The sequence below is a fragment of the Sorex fumeus genome, unplaced genomic scaffold (assembly GCF_029834395.1).
Source record: "Sorex fumeus unplaced genomic scaffold, SorFum_2.1 ptg000165l, whole genome shotgun sequence".
NCBI classification, from domain to species: Eukaryota; Metazoa; Chordata; class Mammalia; order Eulipotyphla; family Soricidae; genus Sorex; species Sorex fumeus.
In genome coordinates, this window is record NW_026606222.1 from 1,024,599 (window position 1) to 1,052,066 (window position 27,468).

At 59.8% G+C, this 27,468-nt stretch overlaps 1 protein-coding gene across 1 annotated transcript; it reads left to right on the forward strand.

Moving 5' to 3' along the window:
• Nucleotides 1–917: 917 nt before the first annotated feature.
• On the forward strand, nt 918–27,468 carry CPPED1 (calcineurin like phosphoesterase domain containing 1). Its single transcript, XM_056107429.1, has 4 exons — nt 918–1,311; nt 12,367–12,585; nt 22,358–22,780; nt 27,119–27,468. Exons 1-4 carry the CDS (start codon nt 918–920, stop codon nt 27,346–27,348), a joined length of 1,266 nt encoding a protein of 421 aa, XP_055963404.1. The 3' UTR covers nt 27,349–27,468.

Genomic DNA, 27,468 nt, shown 5'->3' on the forward strand with positions numbered 1-27,468 from the left:
CTGGGTTCGATCCCCGGCATCCCATATGGTCCCCCAAGCACCACCAGGAGTAATTCCTGAGTGCAGAGTCAGGAGTAACCCCTGTGTATCGCCAGGTGTAACCCAAAAAGCAAAAAAAAAAAAAAAAATCACTGCATCTTATGGTTCGCAATACAGATCATGAAAGCTTATCAGGTATATCCCTTTCCCTATTTTCAACACTCAGTTCCTGTGCAAAATGATCATTTCCAAGTATTATTGGTATGTTGATCCCTTCTCTATCCTAACTGCCTTTCAGTCCACCTACACTCCTGCAGGAAGCTTTCATCCATAGACCAGTCCTCCTCACCCCTATTTGCCCTGGCCTTGAATGAATATATATATATGTGTGTATATATATATATATTATACTGCACAAAGGAAAGAAGGAGGGAGGAGAGAGAGAAGAGGTGCCTGCCATAGAGGCAAATGGGGGAGTGGGGAGGGAATCTGCGACCCTCGGTGGTGGGAAATGTACACTGGTGAAGGAATGGGTGTTAGAACATTACATAACTGAAACCCAATCATGAACAACTTTGTAACTGTGTACATCACTGCGATTCAATTAAAAAAAAAAATTTTTTTAATCACTGCGTCACAGCAGGTGGCTTGGAGGACAGCTAGCTGCGAGACAGGGCCCAGCCCCCGCCCCCTTGCCCCCCGTTTTGGTTTTCTTCTGGCGAGGGGACGGACCGTTCCTGCAGCCTGTTGGGCCTCTGGGGGACTCTGCACGCAGGGCCTCGAAGTCGGGGCGCCGGCTCCCAAGCCACGTACCCCAGCCAGCCTTGGAGCCCTGTCCCCCAGGCACCGCTCCCCCGTCTGGCCTTAGGGGCGGTGACGCCCAGGAAACGCAAGCGGTGGTCCAGGCCCGAATTTCGGACACCGGGGAGCGGAGGGGGATGCTGGCCAAGGACGCCTGGCTGCGACGCACCGCCTCTTGCAGTGCACCGGGCACTGCATGCACGGTCTGCGACGGCGCCGCGGGGCTCACGCGAGGAGCCCCTCGGGGCAGCCCGGGAGCCTGGGCAGGCGCCGCAGTCGATGCCCGAGCGGGTGGCCGGGCGGCAGGCAGCGCTAGAGGCGCCCCGAGCACCCCGAGGGCCGCAGCGCCCCGAGCAGGGGCGCACCCGGGCCGGACCGGGCGGGCGGTTGGACTGTCGCGGCGCTGCCCGGCGCGCGGGGCGGTTCCCCCCGGCCGAGCCGCCGCTTGCTGCGAGCCATGTCGGCCGCGGGGGCGCCGGCGGGGGGGTCTGCACCGAGCCCGGGGCCGGACCCTGGACGCGTTTTCCTCAGGTACCCGCCGGGCGCCGGGCCGACCTCGGCGCTGCGGAACCGTGTTCGCGGCGCGCGCGCTTCCAGCCGGACCCGCCCGGGGTGGCACCGAGGCACGGCGAGCGGGGCAGGGGGAGCGACTTCGCGGCGGCACCGGGCGCCGTGCAAGGGGTCGGGGGCCGGCCGGGCGCTCCCCTGGACCTGGCTTTCGCGGGCGGGGCGCTGCCAGGGCCCCGCTGGCACCATGGGCGCTGGGGGTCCCCCCTCGCGTCCCCCGTGCCCCCCGCCGTCGCCCGGGAATGAACTGGGAGCGCCCAGGAGGGGAGGGGGCTTGTCCTGGAACTGCACCGGGCTGGGAAGGCGGGGGGGGGGGGGGGGGGGGGCGGCTCTCTTGTGCTGCTCGGTCTTGGTGTCCGACCTGCACCGCCTCGTGCGCACGGACGGTGGTAGGTTCGAGAACTTGCCCAAGGGCCTGCGGACAGGCTGTCCGGCCCGTGGGATGTGGGCCCGAACCCGGGCTCTGACCCCGGCCAGGGGGCCAGTGCGTGTCCAGAGCTCGACACGGGAGCGCTGCCCCACTTGGGCTTTTTTTTGGTTTTTTTTGCATTCCTCAGTCAAGCCTCATGTGTATTCACCTGGTCTGTGAACCCAGGAGAAGTCTCCCCCGCCAACACACACACACACACACACACACACACACACACACACACACACCACACCACACACCACACACACACACACACACACACGCCCTGTACTTCCTGCACTGTGCCCCCGTTCTTGCTTTGCACATACTCTCAGGCCAGGGGAGTCTCCTGAAACCCCATTTCAAAGCCCCCCCCCCCCCGCCAACACACATACACACACACACACACACCACACCACACACACACACACACACACACACACACGCCCTGTACTTCCTGCACTGTGCCCCCGTTCTTGCTCTGCACACACTCTCAGGCCAGGGGAGTCTTCTGAAACCCCATTTCAAAGGGCCCCCCACCCCGCCAACACACACACACACACACACACACACACACACGCCCTGTACTTCCTGCACTGTGCCCCCGTTCTTGCTCTGCACACACTCTCAGGCCAGGGGAGTCTTCTGAAACCCCATTTCAAAGGGCCCCCCACCCCGCCAACACACACACACACACACACACACACACACACACACGCCCTGTACTTCCTGCACTGTGCCCCCGTTCTTGCTCTGCACACACTCTCAGGCCAGGGGAGTCTCCTGAAACCCCATTTCAAAGGGCCCCTAGGCCTTTCTCTGGACACCTGATCTGGTGGCAGCCCGGGGCTCCCGGACCTTCTCCCCTGCAGCCTGGCCCAGCAAGGCGCAGGTTCCTGTCGCCCTTTGGAAAGCCGGTTCTCCGGCCCTTCGCTTATCTAACTCATATTCCGCCTCTCCTTTTGCAATTCTTTGGGGAGGAGCAAGAGCGCTGCTCTGGGAGGAATTCGTCTGTGGCGGTTTGTGAAAAATTCCGAAAAATTCCGGCTTTTGGGTTCACTCTGCTGCTGGTTGGTTAGCGGCGGCGGCGGGCGACACTAGGGCCTTTGTCTCTGCTGAACCCAGTAGCCCCGGGGTGTGAGGCTGCAGAGTGTTCTTCCACATCTCCCTTGGGTCACCTCCTGTGAGGTCACCTCGAAGGGCTGAGATAGTCCACGCCCTCTGGTCCTCTGGGGTCCAGCCCATTGAGACCCTCTGAGCAGGAGGGAGTCTGTAGGTGTCCCTCCAGTTACTTCCCGGGGCGTTACCCGGGGTGGCACTCCTCCTCCCTGCCTCAGGGTCACTTTGTATTAAAAGATTTTGAGAGTCACTTTATTTGCAAGACAGCCTGGGACCCTCCTTGTCCCCTCCAGAGAGGTGGGCATGGCCACCGTCTGGCTGCTCTCAGGGACCCCCAAGCCACCCACCAAAGTTCTAAACTTTGGTCTCTTTAAAACCACTCCGTGGGCTGGAGTGATAGCACAGCAGGTAGGGAGGACGTTTACCTTGCATGCGGCCCACCCGGGTTTAATTCCCAGCATCCCATATGGTCCCTCCAAGCACCGCCAGAAGTAATTCCTGAGTCCAGAGCCAGGAGGAACCCCTGTGCGTTGCCGGGTGTGACCCAAAAAGTAAGAATTAGTTTCTTATCCTTCTGCCTTTGCCCTGCTGTCTCCCTCGAGACTGCCCCCCCCAACCACAGTGCTTATAGCAGCCCCAAAGGCCCTGGACTCTGGGGGTCTCCGGCCATTCAGGAAGGATTTGGGGCAACCCTGCTGCAAGTGCTGTGTCCTGGGGAGAGTAAAAGGGGGGGGGGGGGGCCGGGAAGGCAGCGGAGCTTGAAGCCCTGGGCCCAGTCATGGAGGGACTGTTAGGTGAAATTGGGGAGGTGTGATGGCATGGACTTGGGGGTGACTTCAGGAAACTGGGGGCGGCTTGTGGGGTGCAGTGCACAGCTGGGGGACTAGGCCACGGGTGCCCTCAGGGCAAGAGGAGTCGGGGTGATGCTGTAGGAGTCAGGGGCATTGCCAGGGGAATCTGTGTCGTGAGGGTCAGTGTTGTGTGGCCAGCAGTGGCGGGAGGGGACAGCGTGTGTGTGACTTGAGTTCGTCTTGGGGTGGACTCTGCACGTGTGTGTGCGTAACCCAAGGAAGTGTGGACATGTGGGACCTAGGAAGAAGGAAAAGATGCCTGGAGGGCGAGTGCAGGAGGGAGGTGTGGCAGGGAGCAGGAGTGGACAGGAGAGGTCGGACTGCGGTGTGGGCTGGGGACAGAGCAGAAGAGCCGGCCTGCTGGTGGCCTGCAGGGGACGGCTGCTCTCTGTGTGCCTTTGAGGGACGACAGAGGACGCTGGGGCTGGGGGCAGCTTGGAGCCATTTGGTGATGCCAGGGGGATGGGCAGTGAAAGTGGAGGCGGGGGGAGGCCAGAGCTTCCCGCGGGGCCATGCAGGAGGTGGGGAGTGGGCGCGGACCCCCTGTGACTTCCCCTCCCCAGGACTCCCACCCTGTCCGGCAGCAGCCCGGAGGTCGCCCTGGGCCTGGGTTCCCCAGAGCAGCCCTGGTGACCACCCAGGTGATCAGATTCCCTTTGAAGTTTCAGGGAAAAGCAGGTGCTGCAGCCTCCCCGCCAGACAAGCCCCCTTGCAGGTAACTCCGCCCTCCAGGTAGCTCCGCCCCTAAAGTAGCTCGGCCCCTACAGGTATTCAGGCTTCCAACGTGGCTCCGCCCCTAAAGGTAGCCCTGCCCCTAAGGTAGCCCCGCCCCTGAGGTAGCTCCACCCCTAAGGTAGCTCCGCCCCTAAGGTAGCTCCACCCCTACGGTGGCTCCGCCCCTAAGGTAGCTCCACCCCTAAGGTAGTTCCGCCCCTAAGGTAGCTCCGCCCCTAAAGTAGCTCGGGCCCCTACAGGTATTCAGGCATCCAACGTGGCTCCGCCCCTAAAGGTAGCCCTGCCCCTAAGGTAGCTCCGCCCCTAAGGTAGCTCCACCCCTAAGGCAGCTCCGCCCCTAAGGTAGCTCCGCCCCTAAGGTAGCTCCGCCTCTAAGGTAGCTCCGCCCCTAAGGTGGCTCCGCCCCTAAGGTAGCTCCGCCCCTGAGGTAGCGCCGCCCCTATGGTAGCTCCGCCCCTAAGGTAGCGCCGCCTCTAAGGTAGCTCCGCCCCTAAGGTAGCTCCGCCCCTAAGGTAGCTCCGCCCCTAAGGTAGTTCCGCCCCTAAGGTAGCTCGGGCCCCTACAGGTATTCAGGCTTCCAACGTGGCTCCGCCCCTAAAGGTAGCCCCGCCCCTAAGGTAGCCCCGCCCCTGAGGTAGCTCCACCCCTAAGGTAGCTCCGCCCCTAAGGTAGCTCCACCCCTAAGGTGGCTCCGCCCCTAAGGTAGCTCCACCCCTAAGGTAGTTCCGCCCCTAAGGTAGCTCCGCCCCTAAAGTAGCTCGGGCCCCTACAGGTATTCAGGCTTCCAACGTGGCTCCGCCCCTAAAGGTAGCCCTGCCCCTAAGGTAGCTCTGCCCCTAAGGTAGCTCCGCCCCTAAGGTAGCTCCGCCCCTAAGTTAGCTCCGCCTCTGAGGTAGCTCCGCCCCTAAGGTAGCTCCGCCCCTAAGGTAGTTCCGCCCCTAAGGTAGCTCCGCCCCTAAGGTAGCTCCGCCCCTAAGGTGGCTCCGCCCCTAAGGTGGCTCCGCCCCTAAGGTAGCTCCGCCCCTAAGGTAGCTCCGCCCCTAAGGTAGCTCCGCCCGTCCAGGTGACCCTGTCCCAAGAGCAGACTTGGAAAAGAAGGGGAAGGTGCCAGCTGGAACTGGTTTTTCCCCAGCTCTAGCAGTGGGGCCTCAGACCACCCCTCCTCCTCCGCCCCCCAGGACCCTCACAGCCTGCTGGAAGCCCCCTCCAATGCGGGTACACACACATACCAGGACCCTGGCGAGGTCTCCGGCTCCTGTGTGCGCCCCGCGCCCTCGCAAGTGGATGGGGGGCGAGCTCCGGGGTCCTCTCATAACCTGCTCTTCCACTGGGGGGGGGTCTCGCTTTCAGCATAAGGCTCAGGGGGACTTGCACATAATCATCTGGTCTGTGGCAAGCACCTTCCAGATCGTCCCCAGCGACTCCGGCGCGTTCCCTGGGGCCGTGGGTGTAGCTGGCACCCCCCATCGCCCCCACCCCATTAGCACCGCGGTTCAGCGCCCAGCAGCTGTTTGCAAAGACGGAGTGTACATGTCTCACGCGAGAAGGCTTGCATTCCTCAGGCACGTTCAGATACTCGTTTTAATTAGGCAAATTGATAATTATATTTCCTTGACACATATTCTAATTAAGACTACGCTCTCCTAGCAAATAATTGTCTTTCTGCAAAGTTTACGACATTTGTTTTGAAGCAGGTCTCCCAAGCAGAAATATCAAGATTAGGCTATGCTTTTAAAAAAAAATTTTAAATAATAATCACGTGCATTGAATTTTATTTTCCCCAATTCATTTTACTGCCAGGATATTTCCTCCCTTAGAGATGAAGGGGGTTTTGGCGGTTTTCGTAAGATGATGATTTTTTTCCCTGTCCATTTTAAGCCCTTACAGCTGTTCCAAAGAAGACAACCACAGTCACTGGTTCCAAATACTTCTTGGTTCCCTCTGGAAACTGGCAGAAAACTGGAGTCCCCTGAAGAATTAGTTTGCAGGGGCTAGAGCAGTAGTACAGCAGGTAGGGTGTTTGCCTTGCACGCAGCAGTCCTGGGTTCAATTCCCAGCATCCCATACGGTCCCCAGAGCACCGCCAGGCGTGATTAATTCCTGAGTGCAGAGCTAGGAAGAAGAGGAACCCCTGTGCATCACTGGGTGTGAGCCAAAAAGAAAAAAAAGGAATTAGTTTGCACCATTGCTTGTTCTAGAACTCTAGGGAGACCTGGAAATATGGGGCCAGGGAGGGCTCTTGCCTTGCATGTGGCTGACACAAGTTTGACCCCTGGCACCACACATGAATTCACAGGTTTTCAATAAATACAGAATGTAGAATTCACTGGTTTTCAGTACATTGACAGGCTGGTATGGTGTCACAATTTTAGATGGTCTCGGTCCCCACCTCAAGACCCCCCCCACAAAAAAAACAAACCTCTTTTCCCCTTTATGTATCATCGGCATCATCGGGACCTAATCGCCACCTCTCAGGTTGTCTGCCTGGAAGAGAGTCCGCTCATGGTCACTGGGTCCCCTCCCGAGCGCACAAGTCGTCCAGAATTTGCTCATTTGACGTGGCCCAGCGCCTTGACCTTCCTCTGAGCAGCAGCCAGCATGTGGCCATCCCATCTGTCCGTTTTCCCAGTTTGGGGTCATTGGTGGCCGTGCCCCACGGTGGGCCCTGCCCTTAGAGAGAAAGCGGCTCCGAGGATGAATCGCCCAGTCCCTGACCGGGCCTGTGTTTCCCTTCCCTCTGCCTGACCCTTCAGGCTGGGGTCAGTGGGTCACATGAGTAACCCCACTGTCTGGAGGAACTGCCGGTTTGGTCTCCTTGGCGACTGCGCGGTTTGACATCCCACCAGCAGTATTGGGGAGTGCGGGTTCCCCATGCCCTTGTGGACACTGGTCATTGTCTCTCCCTTTGACGAGGCGAGATCTCACGGTGCTTTGATCTGCATTTCCCAGAGCTGAGCGTCTCTCTGTGTTCGTCTTGACCACTCGTATGTCTCTGGAGAAGCGCCTTCTCACAGCCTTGGCTTAGCAAATCCATTGGGTTATTTGCGCTTTATTATCGAGTGGCAAGAGTTACTCTTGGTGTGTTCTGGATTCACGTCCTTTCTTTTTTTCATTGCGGGGTGTGATTTGGCGGAGCCCAGGGCTTTCCCCAGGCTCTGTGCTCAGCGACAGCTCCTGGTGGTGTGCATGGGACCAGAAGGGGTGCCAAGGATGAGTGCTTCTCACAAGGCCAGTGATTTACCCACTGTACTATATCTTCGTCCCTATATATTTCCTTAAATCTGACCTGTAACTATTTCCCCCCCATTCTCTGGTGGTTTTTGTACTTCCTTGGTGGCCTTCTGCGTAGCCCCCAAATTCTAAATAGAGCCACTATCCAGATTAGCCACCTCTCAGAGATCACCTGGGCTCCTGGCATCACAGCAAAGAAATGTTTGTCTCATCCCAAATCGTGAAGATGTGCTTTCCTTGACTGTTAAGACTGCCCTAGGGGCTGGAGTGATAGCACAGCAGGAACGGTGTTTGGCTTGCACGCGACCAACCCGGGTTTGATTCCCAGCATCCCATAGGGTCCCTCAAGCACCGCCAGGAGTCATTCCTGAGTGCAGAGCCAGGAGGAACCCCTGTGCATCGCTGGGTGTGACCCAAAAAGAAAAAAAGAAAGACTGTCCTAGTTTGTCGATTTCCCTTTGGGGAGCCCCGGGGCTTACTCCTGTTTCTGTGCTCAGGGATCCCTCCCAGCGCGGGGTCCAGGGCCAGGTCTGCCATGGCCAAGGTGAGCACCTTCCCTGCTCTCCGTGGCCCCAAGAACATTCTAGCCTAGACCCGTCCATGTAGGTCTGCATCCGTGCCGACTTCACAGTGATGAATGCTGTGGGAAGGATTAATTACTGGCATCCGTTTTCATTTGATTAGAAATGCCCCTTTTCCTTCCGCATGCACCTTTGCTCTGGGCTACACTTTGGATCTGGTTCGGTTATTTAAGAGGGTGCATGTACACAAGAAGATCTGGGACTGTCTCCGCTGGACCCAGGGCGAGCAGTCCGAGCCCTAGAAAGACCGAAGTTCGCAGAGTTGGGGCGTGGCTGGCTCTGAGGGTGGCAGTACCCACAAGAGGGTGGGGGTGCAGGGAGCCCTTCCATGGGGGTGGGGCGGAGCATGGAGGTCTGCGGGGGGCCCCAGGACTCACTCCAGGCCTTTCACACTTGTGCAGGGCGGGATTCCGGCCTGGCAAGAGGTGCCCGCTAAGTGGGGACAGTCACCGGGCTGGAGCCACATGGGCGGGAGAGGGGAGGTGCAGGGAGCCCAGGATGACCACTCTCTCCAGACCAACATCCGAGTGAGTGACAGACCCTGCTCTGAAGGAAGATACAGTCCATGGGGGCTGTTGCCCTTGTGAGGCCCGTGGGCGGGACCCGTTCCAGGTACCAAGTTCCAGGTACCGCTGGACTGTGGTGGTGCCAGGCCAGCGGCAGCTTCTGGAATGGATGTCCTGGGAAGGCCACTTGCCGGGGCGGGGGAGGGCGAATTCAGCACTTCCCGGGAGCAGGGACGGAAGTGCCTCGCTGGCTCCTGGGGACCCGATCCTGGGGGGAGTTAAAGCATCATTAATTGCTGCAGGGGGGTGCGTTCGTCTTCATCAGTCATCCAGTCATCGATTAACCAGCAAAGGTGCGAGGATCAGTGAAATTTCTCATTCCACACAGATTATTTTAAAAGTCACTTCTCATGGAAAATTGACAGATAAGCCATAAGGTGTCATAAGAATGAATGAGGCAGTTGGCTGTGGGGGAGGCAGGACCCCTCACAGTCCAGCTCCAAGTCACCCCCATTGATCTCCCCGCTGCATGTTCACAGGTCACCCAGATGGCAGGTGCCAGGCGGGGTATGAGGATGAGTTAAGAACCGTGCTTAATTTGCCATATTAGAAGTGATGCTGAGTCGTCGTGGGATTCTCTGCTTTGTGTGTTTTTATTTGGGCCGGTTCGGGGTTTGGAATTCGGGCCTGAGCCGGGCCGGGCCAGCACTCTACTTGGTGCCACTGCTCAGGTCCTATCGTGGTCTTGCAGTTTATTTTATTTGGTTTTGCGGGTACACCCAGCAGTGCTCGGGGCTGACTCTGAGCTCTGCACTTGGGGATCACTCCTCGTGGGCTCAGGCCACTGTTTCCGGTGCCAGAGATTAAACCCTGGTCGGCCATGTGCCAGGCAAACACCCTCTGCTGTACTCTGGCTCTGGCCTCTCTTGTGATCTTTCTGTTTTGTTTTCGGGCCACACCTGGCAGTGCTCAGGGATTGCACCTGGCTCTGCACTCAGGAATTACTCCCGATGGTGCTTGGAGGACCCTGTGGGACGTCGCAGATCGAACCTGGGTTGGCCGCGTGCAAAGCAAACTCCCTCGCCCCCATGTCCTGTCACTTCCCCCCCTTTTCCTTTTTATGTAGAAGTACTGCAATTTATTCAGCCACTGATCAAGCTGATTGAACTGGGCATGAACTCCACATTACTTGTTTTTTTTTTTTTTTAAATTGGCAATCCGTGAGATAGACCATTTCAAAGCTGTTCTTAATTGGGTTTCAGTCATACGATGATCTGGCACCCACCCGTCCCTCCACCAGTGCTCATCTCCCACCACCATCCCCCACCCCTCACCCCCAGCCTCCCTCTATGGGGGGCACTTTCCTTCTTGCACTCTCTCCTCTTCCTTTTGTGCATTATGGTTTGCAGTACGGGTGCTAAGAGGCCATGGTGTTTGTTCAGGGCATTCGGTATTTTTATCCAGGCGGTTAGGTCACCCCCCCCTTTTTTTTTTAAGGCTGTAAGGATTCTCCTTGCTGGCCGATGCTGCAGGAAGATGCCCCAGGATGCCCTGCCCTGGTTTAGCATCCATCCCCTGTGTTTGGAAAGATGAGCCCTGGGATCACTTTTCCCGGTCAGCTGAAGTGTGGAGGTGGTCAGCCCCCCCACCCCCAGTCTTTGTGAGGAAGGAACTAGATTTCTCTCCTTTCTGCCTCCCCGCCCAGCCCCCTGTGGGGTGTAACCCCTATCCCCCCACCCCCACTCCTGAGGCAGGATCCAGCTCCTCACCAAGCCACTCCCGCCTCTGCTTGAAGGCACGGGTGGGCGCAGGGGAGGGGTTGCATCCCAGCAGATGGTAGCTTGGGCCAGGTGTGGGTCAGGCGTGGGCCTCGGGGAACCAGGGAGCCCCAGGGACAGGGCAGCTGTGCCCCAGCTCCGGTGAGTGAGACCCCCTGAACTGGGCCTGGGTTTCTCAGGAGAGCTGAGAAAGTGCCAGGTGTGTGTGTGTGTGTGTGTGTGTGTGTGTGTGCGTGTGCACGCGCGCGCGCATGTCTATGTGTGTATCTCTGTGTGTCTCTGTGTGTCTCTGTGTGTGTCTCTGTGTGTCTCTGTCTCTGTGCGTGTCTATGTGTGTGTGTGTGTCTCTGTGTGTCTCTGAGTGTGCATGTCTGTGCCTCTGTCTCTATGCTTGTCTCTGCATGTGTCTGTGTGTGTGTGTCTCTGTTTCTGTGAGTGTGTGTCTGTGTGTCTCTTGCGTGACTCTGTGTCTCTGTCTTTGTGTGTGTCTCTGTGTGTGTCTGTGTGTGCGTGTCTGTGTGCACATACACACACGCTCAGTTCTTGCTTTGGGCTCTCATCCTCCGTCCCGAAGGTGTGACTCCCCCTCACTCGTGGACTCCATCCTTAGCATCTTCCCTCAGCCCTGGGGCTCTCGAAGTCCTCCCCGTCCCTGGAACTCTCCGAGTCCTCCCCTCCCTGGGGCTCCCAGAGTCCTCTCTGCCCTGGGGCTCTGTCAGAGTTCTCCCCTGGTCTTGTCTGGCAGTTTAACGGGCGTTGACTCCGTAGCGCTGGGGAACGGGGCGCTCGCCGCCTGACCCCCAAACCACCCGGGAAATGGGCAGGTGGCACCCAGAGGCCTTCGGCTCCGAGCAATGCTGGCCCTCGCAGGGGCCACTGGGATTTGGGGGAGCCGGTCCCCGTGTGTTCCTGTGCCCCCCGCCCCCGCGCTCCGCGTCCATCCCCAGGCAGCCCTGAGCCCGCGTGTGTGTGGTCAGGCACTGACCGTTTGTTTAACCAGCCTCTCATCTGCAAAGACTTGGAGTCGGCCTCTTTTAAAGTCCCTAGTCCCCGTGGAAGGGGTTCTGTGCATCCCACGTGGGTCTGTGCCTCTGTCAGGTTCTGGTTGGAGACCCCCAGGCCAGTGGGCAAAGCCGCAATGGGTAGAAGCCTGGAGCCTCAGACCCCCTTTCCCATGAGCTGGCACGGCCCCTGGGCCCTGGGGTGCTCCGGCCGGCCTGCTCCAGTACCTCCCCCCCACCCCCTGCTGTGTCTGAAACCCTGCAGGGAATTATGCCTCCCACCCCCACCCCACGACTTTGGAAACATTGGCAGGGAGCATCCATGGCTCCCACGGGGGCTGGTGTGGGTGGGTCAGGTCTCCATTTCCTGTACTGTAACTCCAAACTCCTCATCATTCCATAATTGGAATTCTCTCCTGTCCCCACCGCCACCCACCCCCACCACCACCCAAAATAAATAAATAAATGGGGAGAGGGTTGGAGCGATAGCACGGCAAGGAGGGTGTTGGCCTTGCACACGGCTGACCCGGGTTCGATTCCCAGCATCCCACAGGGTCCCCCGAGCACCGCCAGAAGTAATTCCTGAGTGCAGAGCCAGGAGGAACCCCTGTGCATCGCTGGGTGTGACCCAAAAAGCAAAAAAAAAATATATCAGAATCCTCCTGACAGTGACAGGAAAATGCCCTGTCTCTGTCACCGTGTGTTACAATGACGTGCATCGCTGGCACGAGATCGTGCGGCCGCGCGGTGTCCCCCCGCCCCACTCTGCTCATCATCTCTTCCCCCTTCCCATGTCTTTCTCTCCAAGAAAAGGAAAAGGACTGGCAAGGACCCTTCTACTTCATTCAGGGCGCGGACCCCCAGTTTGGGCTGATGAAGGCCTGGAGCACGGGCGACTGTGAGCACGGCGGGGACGAGTGGGCGGAGGAGATCCGGCTGACCGAGCAGGCCGTGCACATCGTCAACGCACTGCGGCCCAGGCCCAGGTTCTTCGTGCTGTGCGGGGACCTCGTCCACGCCATGCCAGGTAAGCTGGACACCCTCCTGGCGCGGGCCCTCTCCTGGGGACCTGTCACCCGCCGTGCCGCTGACCACCCCGCCCCCCCTCCCCGGCTGGGCAGACCCCAGCGACCCCCCTCCTCTCCCACTCTTTGTGGGGAGGGCTCCTTAGGGATGCTTCAGAGGTCTGGTGGTCCTATCCACCATCTCCGGACGCCGCTGCTTGGCCCTGTGGTCCCGGGGCCTCCACACTGCTGCTGGTGATGCGTGGGAGGGTCTGTGTGGTACCCGGAACCCGGTGGGCGCGTGCTCGGCCTGGCCCCCGCTGCCGTCCTCTCTCCCTGCCGTTCTCCTGCTTCTGCCGCCCCGTGGGCCTGTTTGCAGCTGAGGCCGCAGAACGCTAGCAGGAATAGCTGCTTACTGCTCCCACGGGGGGTGCTGGTGCGGCTGTGGGGTTCCCCGGGTTCAGGTTTGGTGGCGGGGATCGTCAGGGGGCCGCCCACGTCTCTACGGGAGCAGTCCCTGGGCATGGTACTGGGCATGGTACTCCTTCGTGGCAGTATTCACACACACCAGGCTGGGGAGTGGCCAGACATGGGGGTTGGACCCCCAGCCTGGCTGTTGCGGGAGAGATCCCGGATCCCTGAGCCCCTGAGCCCTATCCCCAGTGCCTGCGCCTGATTTTTATTTATTTATGTTTTGCTTTTTGGGTCACACCCAGCGATGCTCAGGGGTTACTCCTGGCGCTGCACTCAGGAGCTTGGGGGACCACATGGGATGCCAGGGATCGAACTCAGGTCAGCCACGTGCAAGGCAAATGCCCTCCCCACGGTACGATCGCTCCGGCCGATCTGATTGATTACTCAACTGCTGCTGCCTTGTGAGGTAGCCGGTTGCAGGCTGCAGAGTTGGACTCTCGTGGGGCTGATCTGTGGGCGCGACCCCTCCTGGAACTCCTGGCTTTATTCTCTCCCAGAGGCTCCGGGCAGGGGCATGCGGAGGCTCAGGGGTCCTGTCCCGAAAGCCAGAATCCCAGGTCCCTGAGACTAGGCGTGTTGGTTTCAGGGTCACTGCGAGCTCGGGGCCAGCACCGTGCAGACTGACCGCGTGCTTCCTCCTCTCCTCAGGCACCAGCAAAGTCCGCTGAGTCGGCAGGCACACCGGGGCTAGCCCTGGCCGGCAGTGGCCCTTCCAGGGCCAGTCCCACCCGTGCCTGCGTTGCCCACCTGCAGAGACCTGGAGACCCCTGCAGAGAACGGGGTGGGCAGTACCATTCGTTTCTCCCCTGTAAACTGTGACTTCCTATTGCGTGGGTGGGTTTGGGGGCCATGCCTGGCAGTGCTCAGAGCACACTCCTGACTCTGGACTCGGGGATCCCTCCTTGTCTGGGGACCATATGTGCAGTGTCCCAGAGGCCGTCTGGGCCAGCCCGCTGGACTTCCTCCCCAGCCCCCCAGACCACGGCTCTTGACTCCTGCTGGGGTGCTTATTGACTTATTTGTTTATGGAGTGGGGGCTCCCGGGGTCCCCAGTAATGCAGGCCTGATGCTTCCGTGCTTGGGCCCCGGTGATGTCATCCATGAGGGGGGCATCAGGTATATAGACAGTGGTGCGGGGGGGGGGGGGCAGGGAGGCGGTAGGGCTCTGTCCTCCCCACCCAGTTGCCTCCCCAAAACCCATCTCCAATGGCATCACATGGGGGGGGGGGTCAGAATTTCAACTCAGGGCACTCAGCGAGCAAGAGGGCAGCAGGGAGGGCATTTTGCTTTGCACGCGGACAATCTCGGCTCGATCCCTGGCATCTCGCGTGGTCCCCTGAGCACTTCGAGGAGCGATTCCTGAGTGCACAGATAGGAGGAACCCCCCGATTCCCAGCACCCCATATGGTCCCCCAAGCACTGCCAGGAGTAATTCCTGAGTGCTGAGCCAGGAGAAACCCCTGAACATTGCCGGGTATGGGCCGAAAAACAAACAAAAAACCCATTTCAAAGGAGGAATGAATGGAGGTTGCCTTGCCCAGAGGACACTCCCTGGCATCCTGTTTGCCATCGGAGCTGTTTCTCGAAGAAATATTGTTTGGCCGTGGCTGGAGTGATAGGCTAATAAGGGAAGGAAATAAACAATCAGGTGTTCCCCCGTACCCCTCCCCGCCACTCCCCCCCTCCCCCCCAATGAATTGATGATGGTCCAGGAGGGCTGAATTTACTTTGGGGAAAAAACGTCATTGTGCCTTTGGTGCTCAGCCCGTAAATCAGAAAGATGTGCGAGGTGGCGGCGGATACCCAGGCAGAATGAAGTAGAGATGTGATATTTCATCCTGCTCCAGACGGCCTCTGTCTGCTTATTCATTTGATTACCTGCTCGGAGACTCCCCCCACCCCACCCCACACTGCCCCGGGTAACCGGTATTCAGGGTTTAATAAATTTTATCTACTCACAATGGAGACAGATTAATGTATTCCCACCTAGCTGAAGAGGACACCGCAGTGCAGAAGGCGGTTAGGGGGATTGAGCGGGAGCTGTCGGGATGGAGATGGGGGATGGTCCCCCCCGCCTGGCCTGGCACCCCTATGGGTCTGGTGGGCTGTGAGCCTGGGAATCTCACCCCATCCAGTCACCCCCTGCCATGCTCTTGAAATAGATTTGCTTTCAGAAAACCAAAAAGATAAAAAATGCTCCTCATGAAGAAATTGAAGTATTTTATTAAAAAAAAAAATTAGTTAGCAATGTTTCTTCTCTTTTTTTTGGCATTTTGGGTCACACCCGGCGATGCACAGGAATTCCTCCTGGCTCTGCACTCAGGAATTACTCCTGGTGGTGCTCTCGGGACCCTATGGGATGCTGGGACTCAAACCCAGGTTGGCTGCATGCAAGGCAACCGCCCTCCCCCCCCCCCCCCCCATTCTATGGCTCCAGACTTATTAACAATGTTTCTTTAAAAAAAAAAGAAAGAAAGAAAGAATAATGGGGTTTGACTCCAGGGCCCTCCAAGAGTTTAGCAACTCTCTAGGGCTCCCTTTTTATTTCTGTCCGGGGGATGTTTATTGATTATTTCTGATTTTGGAGTGCTGTTTGACTTTCCCACATGGGGAGCTGTTCCCATGGTTCTTTTTCACCACTGAGGAGAATCTGAACTGAGGATTGGGGCTGGGCTGGGGCTCGGCGTCTCCTCCCCTCCCTGGCTGCTTTCCTCCTAGTTTGCGTCCCTGGCCGTCACCCTCCCCCTGCCTCCCCCCTCTGTTGATGTAGCCATAGCCCCGGGGGCTGAGGGGGCACACCTCCACCGGCTGTCCCAGACTCCTGGGCACTTGGGGAAGGCATGGGGTAGGAGGACGCACCCATCGGCCTGCTCTGACCCTACGTTGGGGAGCAGTGCACCACTGCCCCACGCAGGGTGGGGTGTCCGGGATGGAGGCGGGGCACCTCACTGCTGGGCACACCCTTGGCACTCTTGCTCTCTTCTGGGCTTCCCCAAGCCCACAGACGCCCCCTCCACCAAGCCCCTTTGCTCTCAGCAGGAGGGTGCCAGGAACTAAGGGCTCGGGAGGAGGCCGGAGCGATAGTACAGTGGGGAGGGCGTTTGCCTGGCACGTGGCCGACCCGGGTTCGATTCCCAGCATTCCGTACGGTCCCCCTGAGCACCTCCAGGAGTAATTCCTGAGTGCAGAACCAGGAGTAACCCCTGAACATTGACAGGTGTGACCCATAAAGCCAAAAATAAATACCTACATACATAAGGGCTCAGGAGGTCCCACGGGCTCTTACGCTGGACCCCAGGCCCCAAGCTGCCCTGGCCAGCCACTGGCCTTTGTGGGCAGACCTGCCTTCCGGGCCCTGCCCCAGCTGATTTCTCTCTCCTCCACACTTGCCCCTTTGCTCCTGCCCCTTCTGGGACCTTGACTCACCCCCCTCCCCCCCCCACCCCAGTCGATGTGAGAGTTTCTGGTGCCCCCAGAGGCAAGGGACAGTTTCTGATGACCCCAGATATGGGCGGGAGACAGGAAGGAGGTTTTTGACTTTGACCCTGTTAGTTCCACTTTCCTGTAAGCGCCGTGAGCGGAGAAGACCTAGTTGGCCCCACAATTTGTATTCTTTAAGGCTGATTTTGGCTTCAGGCTTGACAACAAGAGCAGCTTGAATAAGCAGGGCTCATTTTTCTCACATCATAAAAAAGTCTTGAAAGTAGGTCGCTGGCAAGGTCTCTTCCGCATCCTCCCCTCTCCTCATGGTTCCAGGGTGACTGCTGGAGCCCAGCACTCCCACCATGTTCCGGGAGGAGGGAGGTGAGGCTTGTTTTGTTTTGTTTTGTTTGCTTTTTTTGGGTCACACCCAGCGATGCACAGGGGTGACTCCTGGTTCATGCACTCAGGAATGACTCCTGGCCGTGCTTGGGGGACCAGATGGGATGCTGGGAATCGAACCCGGGTCGGCTGCGTGCAAGGCAAACGCCCTACCCGCTGTGCCATCGCTCCAGCCCCTGTTTTGTTTTTTTTTAAGTGTGTGTGTATGTGCACGCGCGCACGTGTGTGTGTATGTGTGTGTGTGTGTGTGTGTGTGTTAAGAGTGGTCGGTGCTCAGTTGAAAGAAAGATGAAGAAGGAGGAAAAAGATACCTCATAATCCTAGACCACACAAAAGCAATAACCATTACAGCGGCTGGAGCAATAGCACAGCGGGTAGGGCGTTTGCCTTGCATGCGGCTGACCCGGGTTCGATTCCCAGCACCCCATATGGTCCCCCAAGCACCGCCAGGAGTGATTCCTGAGTGCAGAGCCAGGAGGAACCCCTGAGCATCAGCTGGGTGTGACCCAAACACCAAAAAAAAAAAACATTACAATATGGAGCAGGTTTCCTGCCTAATAATTTTCTTTTAAGTGCACAGAGCTGAATTCCTGCGTTTGTTTTTGATTTGTGGCGTTTCTCGTGCGGTATAAACAAGCCCTCTGTCACTAGAGCAGCTCTGGGCGTCGCAGTGTAATGTCCTTCGTTAAAAACCCAGCATCCTTCATTTTCAAACGTCCCCTTGGTCAGGAACCCCGGGCGCCTTCAATCAGTACCTCAATGCCGTTGCACATCCCTTAAGATGGAAACGCTTTCTGCGTCAACAGGCCACAGGGTTATGCCTCGTGGTTGATTTTGCAATGGAGGAGTGGCCCCAGGGTGGCGTGGGGTGGGAGCCATGGCTACCTCCTGCCTCTGGAGGCTGTCCGTTGCCCTGCCCCATGGTGTTAAGTGTTTGCGAGTGTGTTGGTTGTTGGCGCCTTTTAAGGAAAACCACCCTCCACTGTCCACCCTTCCCAGCCCTGAACCTGTTCTCTGTCTGAAGGTCCAGTGTTGTGGCCAGGGCTGGTGGTACCTGCCGTGCACAGGCACAACCAGGATCTGATCCCCAACATCCCATTCGTCCGTCCCCCAAGGCTGCCGGGAGTCATCCCTAAGCACAACCAGCTGCGGCCCCCAAACAGACAAACAGCCAAGTTCAGGTCCAGCGCCTTCCTCCTCTCCCGGGTTCTCCTGGCGGGGTCTGCTCCCTCACCTCCGGGAGGGTGGGAGGCGGGGGCAGGCCAGCAGGCCCCCAGGGTGCTGAGCACGAGTGTGGATGGCGGGGGCACTCACAGGGAGGCTGGGTCAGTGCTCGGCACCCGAGAAGGTGCTTTCTGCCACGCTGGCGTCCGTTTGGGGGTTCAGGGCCCAGAGAACAGTCATGGCTTCCATGGCCTGCATGGGTGTGCCAGAGGGAAGCCATCCAAGGAGTGTGGAGGGAAACTCTCCCCCCGGGATAGCCGGTGTCCCCGTGGTGGTGTTCCCATGGCTGGTGTTCCCGTGGTTGGTGTCTCGTGGCTGGTGTCCCCGTGGTTGCTGTCCCACAGTGCCAGGGCATACCCAGCCTCCTTCAGCATTCAGCACCCTCTCCCCGTCCCTCCCTCTCTCCCACTTTCTCCCTCTCCCTCTCTCTCGTCTCTCCGTCTCCCTCTCTCTTCTCTCTTCTCTCCTCTCTTCTCTCTCTGTCTCTCTCTCTGTCTCTCTGTCTCTCTCTGTCTCTCTCTCTGTCTGTCTGTCTCTCTCTCTCTCTCTCTCTCTCTCTCTCTCTCTCTCTCTCTCTTCCCCTCCCTCCCTCCCAGCACCCAGCCCTGCAGGGGCCCACCTGGGTTCCGGCGCTCCCTCGCCCTTAGCGCCCCTCCGCCATCTGGGTCTGGGACCTGGCAACACTGTGGAGCTCCTTGAGCCGGAGTTTGGGGGCCAGACCATGTCCCCCCAAAGACCCAGGGCTGTGTGTGGACCCCCCCACTCCCGGGGCCCTCGGGCGCCTCCTCCCTGTGCAGAGAGAGAGATGGGGACCGGGCACGAGGGCAGCCTCGCCAGCGGACATCAGGCTGGCTCGGAGCCGGCCTAAGCCCTGGCCCTCCCCCCTCATGCCCTCTTCCCTCACAGGGGAGGCTTCACTCACACCCCAGGGGTCCGCTCTCGCAGGTGACGGTGGGGGGGTCGTGTGGGACAGCCGGGGCTGCGGTGACAAACAGGCGCTCGGCCCAGGGTGAGGCTGCCACCAGGGACAAGCGTCACCCTGTTTGTCCTTCCCTGGGAGGAGGTGGTGCCCGACTCCCCGGGGGGTTGTCGTGTGCTGCAGTGGGGAAGCCCTTCCCTTACAGCCGCCCCCTCCCACCCCCCGCCTCACCTCCCCACCGCTCTCTGCTAGATAGGGGGTCCCTGAAGACCCCCAACCGGGCATGTCTCGCTGCTCTTAATGGGATGAGGAAGACTTCTAAATATAGAAACCCACTTCTCCACGCCGTGGCCAGCCGCCCCTCGATGCTGTATCTGTGACTCGGCGCTGCGTGTCCCCGGAGGGTAGAAGCGTGTCTGGGCTCGCCTGTTCCGTAGAAGCGTGTTTTAGGGACAGAGAGAGACACGGCTGGCCGTCGGACCCCCGGTGTCCGCCTGGAGGTGGAGGCCGCACGCTGGGCAAAGGTCACCACGGTCTTTCCCTGTCCGACCCTGGGGCCTGCTGGGCGGCCAGTTGAGGGCAAAGGGCATCGGTCGGGGTCAGCCGCTCCCGGGAGTCAAACTTTGGGTAGGGCGTTTGCCTTGCACGCGGCCAACCCGGGTTCGATTCCCAGCATCCCATAGCATCCCCCAAGCACTGCCAGGAGTGATTCCCGAGTGCAGAGCCAGGAGGAACCCCTGAGCATCGCCGGGTGTGACCCAAAAGGCAAAGAAAAGAAAAAAGAAAAATAAATGACAGTTCCAGCGTTCAGGAATGAATGAGGCGAGCTGGCAGGTGCCCCTTACCCTGCCCTCTCGTCCCGGCAAGGGAGGTCACGCAGCGTGGCAGAGGCAGCGGCAGGCGGCAGGACTTCTGCCCAGGGCCACCAGTCACAGTAGGACAGGTGTGCTGGTCACAGCCGGGACGTGTGTGCTGGTCAGGGCCGGGGCCTGTGCGGTGTCGGGCACAGCAGGCCTGGCAGGCGGCCGCTCTCAGCGATGGTCACGAGGGCGGCCAGTGTCTGCGCCCCCCTCAGAGCACCGGGCCCCGCTCCTGGCGAGATTGCAGCTCTCGTGTGCCCGCTGTCCCAGTTTCCCCCACCGGGAGCCATGCTGAGCCCAGAGCCCCCAGCAGCTGCCAGACTGAGCCCCCCCCCCCCCCCAGCCCCCTGCAGGAAACAGTCCCCACAGAACAATGCGATTCCAAAATAGCGCATTCCCAGCACAAAGCGCTGTCTCTCCGCTGAGCTCTGACGCAATCCGCTTCCCCAAGTCAGGCATCACGGCACTGCCAGCCAAGTGTGGAGACGCCCCGTGCCCTGCTGTCTGCCGGGGCCATGCTGGTGGACACGTGTGACGGAGCCAGAGCACACGAGGCCTCGTAGAGGGGGAGGGGCGGGGAACAGGCCCAGGCGGGGTCTGTTCCTGGGCTCCCGGGGGGCAACGGGAGGGGAAAGTCCCGTGAGCTCAGGGCTGGGACGCGTCAGGGTCACCCCCACCCGCCCCCAACTCTCTGCCTGGGAAGGGCCCCGTGACGGTGGCTGCTGTCCCCTGGCCAGCTCCCTGGGCCCTCGCACCTGCGGAGAGCGGCCAGTAGACGGCCTTGGGCTCCTTTTCTGCCCTGTTTGCTGCTAGAGCGTTGGTTTGCTTGTCCCTGTTGGAGGCGTTGGGGGGGAGGGGGGCAGGGGTTGTAGAAAACTTACTGAAACGGAAAATAGATTTGTGGCACTGCCGTGGTCTGTCCACGAACCCGCCATTCCGACGCCCCCCACCCTTCGGGGATCGCAGCTGTGGCCACCCTTCACAGGCACCCGCCAGGGGTCCCAACCAGCTTCAGCCTTTTCCACTTCCATCGGGAGCTGGGGTGGGTGCTGTCCTTGGTCCACTGTTTCTTTCCATTATTTTTTTTCTTTTTGGGTCACACCTGGTGATGCTCAGGGGTTCCTCCTGGCACTGCACTCAGGAATCACTCCTGGCGGTGCTCGGGGGACCATATAGGATGCTGGGAACTGAACCCGGGTCGGCCGCGTGCAAGGCAAACGCCCTCCCCATGTTCTCTTGCTCTGGGCCCTCTTTCCCTCGTCTTGGCCAGGAGCCGAGCACGGCACAGGAACCCACAGGAACCGGCTTCTCTTCCACTTGATTCCGCCCAGAACACTGATTCACGTGGGGGTGGGGCAGGGCGTACCTGTGAGATCCTTGACAAATGACCTTGACAAATGACTGCCCCGAGGGCAGGAACGGGGGAGGGGGAATGGGGGAGGGGGTTTGAGCCTCAGCCCAGCATCTCAGCCAGAGCTCTCGGAGGCTTTGGTGGGATGGATTAGCACCGAGGGGCTCCGAAAAAAAACCTGAGTTTAGGAAGCCACCGGATGCAGCCACTTGGTCATTGCGAACCTCATTTGTTAGCGCTTTCGGACTTTATTACAGAAGGGGCTGGAGTGACAGCACAACGGGGAGGGCGCGACCTACCCAGGTTCAATCCCCGGCATCCCATATGGTCCCCCGAGCACCGCCAGGAGTAATTCCTGAGTGCAGAACCAGGAGGAACCCCTGAGCATCACCAGGTGTGACCCAAAAAGCAAAAAAAAGAAGAAGGGGGGATTCCTTGCTCTCCCATGCTGTATCCCCCTCATTGGCTCCAGGTCGACCCCCACCCCATGTGCCAGCAGACGCACAGACCATGATGAAGGTGCCCTGTGGCATCACCTCTGGGCTGTAAGCGCCTTGTCCCCCTGTGGGCCCTGACCGGCACTGTCGGGGGACACTCAGTCCGCCCGGGGGCCACGAGGGAGGCTTTTCGTGCGGTGGGGGAGGCTGCCCCGGGTGAGCCCCGAGACCGGGAGCCTGGCATGCGTCTGCCATCGGGAAAAGAGATGCAGGCTTGGTGCTGCCTCTTGCCCCTCCCTGTCCCCATCTTGGGGGCACGGAGCCCTGGGAAGGGTGAGCCTTCAAAGCAGGCATCGGGGCTGAAACGATAGCATGGCTGGGAGGGCGTTTGCCTTGCACACGGCCGACCTGGGTTCGATCCCCAGCATTCCATATGGTCCCCTGAGCACGGCCAGGAGTAATTCCTGAGTGCAGAGCCAGGAGTAACCCTTGAGCATCGCTGGGTGTGACCCAAAAAGCAAAAGAAAGAAAAGAAAGACAGAGAGAGAGAGAGGCATGGACGGAGGTACCTGCCTTTGTGGGCATGGGCTGGCCTCTCTGCAGCTTCCAGTTGCCCCCCCTCCCCCATGGGCTTCTGGAAGATTCTCTCAGGGTATCGGCCCTTGGGGGCTTGGACCCTCCCGGGACCTGACTCCCCCCCTCTCCCAGGGATGCCCTGGCGCCAGGAGCAGACGGAGGACCTGCAGCGGGTGCTGGGGAAGGTGGACAGCAGCATTCCGCTGGTGCTGGTCAGCGGCAACCATGACCTGGGCAACAGCCCCACGGCCCAGACGGTCGCCGAGTTCTGCCAGACGTGGGGTGACGACTACTTCAGCTTCTGGGCAGGCGGCATCCTCTTCCTGGTGCTCAACTCGCAGCTGTGGCACGACGCCTCGCAGTGCCCTGAGCTGCGGCAGGCCCAGGACCACTGGCTGGACCAGCAGCTGGCCGCGGCGCGGACACAGGGCTGCCGCCAAGTCGTCGTGTTCCAGCACATCCCGCTCTTCCTGCAGAACATCGGCGAGGACGACGACTACTTTAACCTGGGCACGACCATCCGCCAGGAGCTGGCGGACAAGCTGACCCGCGCAGGTAGGGGCCGCGTGGTAGGGGGGAGGCGGGGGAGGCATTTTCTTCACCTCTGCAGCGAGGCTGAGCCCGGGGATGGTGGCCCGTGGCTTCGGTCACCGTCAGTGTGACACTCGTCCCATCGGGGCCAGCCAGGCCAGGGCTGACCGCCGCTCCCTACTGTGGCCGGGCTCAGGATCGGGGCTGCCGCGGGCACCCAGGCTCGGTGGCCGGAAGATGGTGCGGGTCCCAGCAAGGCCACTCGCTGGGGAGTTGCTGGCAGTCAACTGACGTCTCGTGCAGTTCCTTGCCCGCAAGGCCGCGGTGGTGGGGGGACGGGGCATGCGGTTGGCATTCGGTGCTGCCTCCAGCCTACTGCCCCCCCCACCCTGGCATTATTGCTCCCTGCGACGCTCATGTCCCGTGTCTCACCTTGTACTCAAATGTCAGTGCTCAGAACCGTGTCGGATGCTCCTCAGTACCTGGGAGCTTCTCGCGTGATGACTGTGTTAGCAAACCCCCCTCCGCAGAGCTCAGCCCTCCTGGACCCACGAGTGAGGCGGGCTCACCCCTGCGGGTGGAGCCCACGCTGGCGGCCACGGGCAGCTCCTGCTCTAGGTCTCGTTTCTGAAGCGGCGGGAGCATGGTGGCCACACAGGCTGCCCCTTGGGATCCAGCGGCCCCTCCCCAGGGCTCCCGAGAAAGGGGGGCGCCTCTCTGTCTCCCCAGGAAGGAGCCAGGTGGGCGGGTCCTGATCAGGCGGGATGGGATGGGGGAGCCGCCTCTTCCCCCCTCTGTGCTCTGACCCCCACCCCTGCTCTCTGCCCCTCTATCCGCCTCTCTGCCCGAGCGATACCCGTGTCATCATACAGGGACACAGAAAACCGTGTCTCCTGAGTTCCCTGCTGCCTGGGTGGGCTCCAGAGGCTGCCGATGGGGGATGGATAGTGAACCAGTCTGGTGCCTGTCTCCGCCCTCCTCCCCTCCTCCCTCCTCTCCCCCTGCACCCCCATCCCTTCCCTGCCCCTTCACGCGTTCCCCTCCCTCCACCCTGGCCCCGCCCCTCCCCCCATCTCCTGCCTCCCCTTCTCTCTTGTCTTACCTCCCTCTCTGCTCCCTCACTGGGGCAGTCCTGGGGTGCAGCGCGGTGGTTGACCACTGACCAACAGGGCACTCCCTGTGCTCACACACTTGCCCTGGGGCCACCCTCCTGGCTCCTCCCGCTGTGGGGGGCCTCACGGCACTCACATGGGGGCTCCCCAAGGCTGCCCTCCTGGCAGCTGTGCTGTGGGGGGCCAGGTATCTGAGGGGCGTGGACACCCACCCCGTGCCCGCCCTGGCCAGAGACTTCCCTAACCGCCATGTCCATCCTGCCTAAAACCCCCGAGAGCAGTTCTTCTGGGACATTAATGTTGGCCCTCCACGGGGACTATAATGGAAATATTATATTCAGGGGGACTGTGAACGTTATTTTTTTTGTTTTTGGGGATTTTTTTTTTTTTTTTAGCACAGCGGGTAGAGCGTTCGCCTTACAAGCGGCCAGCATGGCCGACCCGAGTTCGATTCCTCCGCCCCTCTCGGAGAGCCCGGCAAGCTACCGAGAGTATTCGAGATGCCAGACACAGTAACAACAAAGTCTCCAATGGAGACGTTACTGGGCCCGCTCGAGCAAATCGACGATCAACGGGAGGGCCTTTACCTTTTTTTTTACTTTTTTTTTTTTTTGGCTTTTTGGGTCATACCTGGCAGTGCTCAGGGGTTACTCCTGGCTCCGCACTCAGGAATTCCTCCTGGCGGTGCTCAGGGGACCATGTGGAATGCCGGGGATCGAACCCAGGTCGGCCGTGTGCAAGGCAAACGCCCTACCTGCTGTACTATCGCTCCAGCCCCTGTGAACGTTATTTTATGTCAAGCTTCCAAGTATCACAAAACGTGGAGTGATGCGGAAGAAGACCCTGCCTCCGGGCCTCCAACAGAAGGACAGAGAAGGACAGCACTGCCCACAGGGGGGCTTCCTGCGCACCAGCCTCACGGCCAGCCTCCCTCCCATCCCTTCTCCTTCGTTCTTTTTTTTTTCTTTTTGGGTCACACCCAGCGCTGCTCTGGGGTTATTTATTCCTGGCTCTGTACTCAGGAATTACTCCTGGCAGTGCTCGGGGGACCCACCTGGTACCTGGGAGGAAGCGGGAGCTGGTGGAGGCCACCAGCCTGTTCATAGTCCCGCACCGGGCAGGGGCAGAGCGCGGGCCAGGCCCCTCTAAGACCCGACACTGAACCCAGCCGTCCCAGCGTTCCTGCTAGCTGTCACGGGGAGGGGGCTCTTTATTCCCACCCTGTGACCTTCCCAGTGATCAGGAGCCCCCACCCCACCCCCAGGGCCTGGAGATGGCTGAGGAGCCCCCCCCCCAGATATCCTGGCCCCCTGCTCCGCCCCCCACCCACAAGAACAGTCCCTACTCGAACTTGCCCCCGCCTCCACAAACACCAATCAATAGCGTGTGAAATGGAAACATAAATGTGTTTTTGTTGCCAATTACCTCTAATGCAAGCCACTTTGCAAAGAGCCCGAAGGTCCTTCCAGAATGGTGCAGTTTCCAACTATGAATTAGGCATGAGTTCAGCGCGCAGCAGAATCACGGTGCTCAGGGGCTTCTCCGGGTGGGTGCGATGGTCCCCTCTCCCACATGGACACCAGGTTGGGGGGAAGGGGGGAAACGTGGCCCGCGGAGGGCAGCTTCCTCCTGGCCTCCCAGGCTGCGCTTGGCATAACTGCTCTGGGCTCCAGTGCCAGCCACGGGGTACCAGCTACAGCCCTGGGCCTCACGAGCCTTCCTCTCCCGCCCAGCTGGCCTGTGGGCCACCCTGCCCCTGTCGCTCATGCCACGGGGGTCAGGAACGGGGACGATGGTGCAGCCGCCCCACGAGGGGCATTTAGTGCCACTTCCCCCATCGCGGCTGGGCACGGCCCCCCGCGTGTGCACTGCCCTCTCGCCCAGGGCTCACGGCACTCCTGCGCCCAGGCGTCCTTCTGGAAATTTCACTTGGAGCCCCCAGGCGGCCGGGGCACTTGGTGAGAACAGGCCGTGGGGCACACAGTCGAGACAAAACAGTGAAAAACCGGGACCAGAGTGACAGGACAGCAGGGAGGGCATTGGCCTTGCCCATGGCCAACCCAGGTTGGATCCTCGGCGTCCTGTAAGTCCCCCGAGCACCACCAGGAGTAATTTCTGAGGGCAGAGCCAGGAGGAACCCGTGAGCATTCCCGGGTGTGACCCAAAAAGAAAAAAAATGAAAAAATGGGAGACGTGCCCCTCCCCCCCCATTTCCACCCCTGCCAAGACTGGGCCAGCCCGGCCTGTCCACCCACCTCCGATGCCACGCACAGCCACCCTGGGTGACTCTCATTTTCAGACTGCCCCAGGCCCTATTGGGGAGAAGCAGCTGCTGTGACCATGTACATGTGCAGGCGTGTGTGTACACCTCTGTGCACATAAGTGTACACCTGGGTACACGTGTTGTGTGTATGTAGATATATTTGCATACATATACATGTGTGCACGTGTGTTGTGGGTATGTGTGCATGTGTTTATACATGTGTGAGTGTGCAAGTATGTCTTGCGTGTATGTACATACAGGCGTATGCATATGCCTGTGTTGTTTGTGTGCATGTATGTGTGTGTTGTGTGCATGGGTGTGTTGCATGTGTGTAGATGCCTTTGTGTGTGTGTGTGTTTGTGTACACGCATGTGCATGTATGTGGGAGGGGTGGTCTGTCCCCCTGATGCCCTCTGTTGTTGCCACCCCGGTGGTCGTGCCTTCAGGAATGTCACAGAAAGTTCAGTCACCCCAAAGGGAAGTTGCGAGTTTGACTTTTTAAAAAAAATTTATTTTGGGAGATGTGGGGGGGGTCAGGGACTTCCAAGTGGACACCTGGGGTCCTGCAAGAGATTCTTGGCTACCAGGACTGGGGATCCCCCAGCCCCCCAGAGCTGCATCTGGCAATACTCAGGGGACCGTGTGCTGCCAGAGGTTGCACCCAGGCCAGCGCCTGCGCCCTGCTCCCATCACAGCGCTTTTCCCGGCCCTGAGTTTGGCTTTTTTAAAGCTGCCTGAGTCACTGGGTGTCCCTCAGCCGACGAGGGGACACAGCGTTGGTGCCTGGCTCTGCGGTCTGGCCCTTGGAGCTGCAGAGTGGCTCTGTGTGGGCTCTCGTGTTTCCTGTGCCCTGGAGAGTTGGGGGTGTCACCTCGGGTGCCCCCCCGCATGGAACAGAATCAGCCGTGCCCATCAGTGATGCGCCATCCATCGCCCAGGAAGGAACCCCGAGAGTCCCCGCCCCTGACGTGTCTCTCCCTCCCGCAGGCGTCAAAGCCGTGTTTGCGGGCCACTACCACCGGAACGCGGGCGGCACCTACGAGAGCCTGGATATGGTCGTGTCGTCGGCCATTGGCTGCCAGCTGGGCACCGACACGCACGGGCTGCGCGTGGTGGTGGTCACAGCCCAGGGCATCGTCCACCGGTACTACAGCCTGGACGAGCTGAGCGAGAAGGGGCTGGACGGTGACCTCCTGGACCTGCTGAGGGGGGAGTGAGACCCCCCACCTGTGTCCTGCGGGCACCCCGTTCCGCCCGGAGTCACACAGCTGCCCCGGAGCCTGTGAGAGTCACAGCCCACGGTCTTCAGCCTGAATCCGAGTTGATCCTGCCGAGAT